Raw genomic sequence first — 2444 nt, forward strand, 5'->3', positions numbered from 1 at the left:
TCTATCTATCTATCTGTCTGTCCGTCCGTCCGTCCGTTGATAGTTGAATAATTAAGGGTTAATGTACTGTTAACCAGACATTATTACCAAATAAACCTTTGGTAGGGTACTAGAGACCATCTGACTGTGTGTGAACCAACTTATTTCACGGCTGCTTACCAAATTAATAAATAAATTGACATGAAATACTAATTTGAGTTTAAATTACTGGATTATGTGAGAAGAAAGAGTGTGGAACGATACATGAGACAGATATGTAGGAGTTGGTGGGTCAACTGATTACATGATACATGATCAAATGTAGCAATTGACCAATCAGAATCAAGTATTCCGGAGTGTAATAATCTGTTAAATGACTGCAGTGTTTAGAGATGACTGTATCTCTGTAACTTGGTCGTAACGTTGTGTTTGTGTGTGTTTTAGAGTCTGGGCTCCATCGACAGGAAGGGAGCACAGCAGAGAAGGTAAGACACGTCTGCGTCACGCTCTCATTTGGGTGATGCCAGGGTTAAATATGCCATAATGAAACAGTCAAGTCATTGGGAATGTGTTTGACCTTAATTGGGCCTAGTGACCCACAGAACAGAGAGATAATCTAGTTTTAGCCAAACTGTAATCTAGAGTAAGCATTTATAATGCCAAGCTGAATGCGATTATGTGTTAGTCTGAAGTGAGCATTTGCGAGAAAATTCACCAAAAGTGAGCTAAATTAGACATACAGTAACTTTCCTTTGGGGTTGTCTTCAATTGGGTAGGTGTTTCTTTCTTTGTTTTTTTTATTTTAAAAATGCACAAAATTTTCGGGGTACAGTTAGAATGTGTTTAGGGTTCACCTATAGTCAATTTAATTAGCTATATATATATATATATATATATAGATACAGTGGTGTGAAAAAGTGTTGGCCCCCTTCCTGATTTCTTATGTTTTTGCATGTTTGTCACACTTTAATGTTTCAGATCATCTAACGGGGTCGTCACATGTGGTTGCCGCAAGCCCGCCGGCTGCTTCTTCGTCGAATCCACCAGCCGTGCCGTTCTCAAGCCCACCGGCCTCCGCTCACTCTAGGCCGCCGCGGCTCACTCTAGGCCGCTGTGTGTGACGCTGTGTTTCGTTGTGAAAGCAGAACTACTTTGTTTGGCCTTCCAAAAGAGGACACGACTAGAAATCAGTGGTTAAGTTGTATTTACAACACTGTTCCAGAACAGTTCAACCCAAATATTCAGATGTGTGCAGCACATTTTATGGAGGACTGTTTCCTGATCCTGGGAGAGTAGACTACAATGCCGGCTGTTCTGACTCACAGACTGTAAGTACGTTTTTTATATTTAAAGGATTTGCCACTGACGATTCAAACGCGAGTTTTGAGCAGTGTAGAGTAGCACTTGTTGTTTGCCGTTTCTACGATCATAAATGCAGACATGGTTTTATGTTTACACAGCGCGATGCAACGCAACGCGTAAAAAGACAGTATAAGTCATTATAATCCGTAATTATGTCCCCACTGGACATAACTTTCCAGCTTAGAACGCCTGTCGGGTAAACTCACCCGCTTCTGCAGGCCACAGACCTGGCAAACTCCCTGAAACACACAAAATAAGATATCTTTAAAATAAAATTAACTTTATCACGTCACTATTTAGAAGCATTTACATTTTATAATATCTTCAGAAAAAGGCTATACATTTCATTACACCAAATACACAAAATAATGTTCTTTTCTAGCAACATCATATGACCCCTTTAAGAGAATTCTTTAAAAAACATTACAAGTCTTACTGATCCCAAATATTTGAACGGTAGTGTATATGTATATAATCCATGCAAGTGACTCCTAAAAGTTGACAAAATTAGCCCATTGTGTGTTGTCAGATGATCTGCTGCTTTGTTCAATAGCATAGATTAACTTGAGCAATATTCAATTAATGATAGTGATTATAATAAACATTGAGTCTAAAGTCAAAAGCCTAATGCTTAAAGGGGTCATATGATGCTACTAAAAAGAACATTATTTTGTGTATTTGGTATAATGAAATGTGTTTATGCGGTTTAAGGTTCAAAAAACACATTATTTTCCACATACTGTACATTATTGTTTCTCCTCTATGCCCCGCCTTTCTGAAACGTGTCGATTTTTACAAAGCTCATCGGTCTGAAAAAGCGAGGTGTGCTCTGATTGGCCAGCTATCCAGTGCGTTGTGATTGGCCGAATACCTCAAGCGTGAGACGGAAATGTTACGTCCCTTACCATATTGTGATGCCTGCGGCAACCACATGTGACGACCCCAGGCTGGACTCCGCTTCGTCCACGGTGAAAGCCGATCCGGCGATGGACAGCGCAAAGTTGAAGTATTTCCTCAGCGACCAGCAAGTATCAGCTATCGAACTCTTTTGGAAGTCCAAACAAAGTAGTTTCGCTTTCACAACGAAGCACACAGCGCCTTCA

The 2444-nt window shown here is 40.0% G+C and overlaps 1 protein-coding gene across 1 annotated transcript in view; it reads left to right on the forward strand.

The window, feature by feature from the left end:
- Positions 1-2444, forward strand: part of LOC107677110 (ankyrin repeat and fibronectin type-III domain-containing protein 1-like) — an 82123-nt gene that overhangs the window by 31750 nt on the left and 47929 nt on the right. Inside the window, exon 4 of the mRNA XM_016471907.1 lies at positions 424-464. Within this exon, the coding sequence (XP_016327393.1) occupies positions 424-464 (41 nt within the window). The remainder of the gene's footprint in view (positions 1-423; positions 465-2444) is intronic.

This window comes from Sinocyclocheilus anshuiensis, unplaced genomic scaffold (assembly GCF_001515605.1).
Source record: "Sinocyclocheilus anshuiensis isolate Anshui unplaced genomic scaffold, SAMN03320099.WGS_v1.1 scaffold392, whole genome shotgun sequence".
NCBI classification, from domain to species: Eukaryota; Metazoa; Chordata; class Actinopteri; order Cypriniformes; family Cyprinidae; genus Sinocyclocheilus; species Sinocyclocheilus anshuiensis.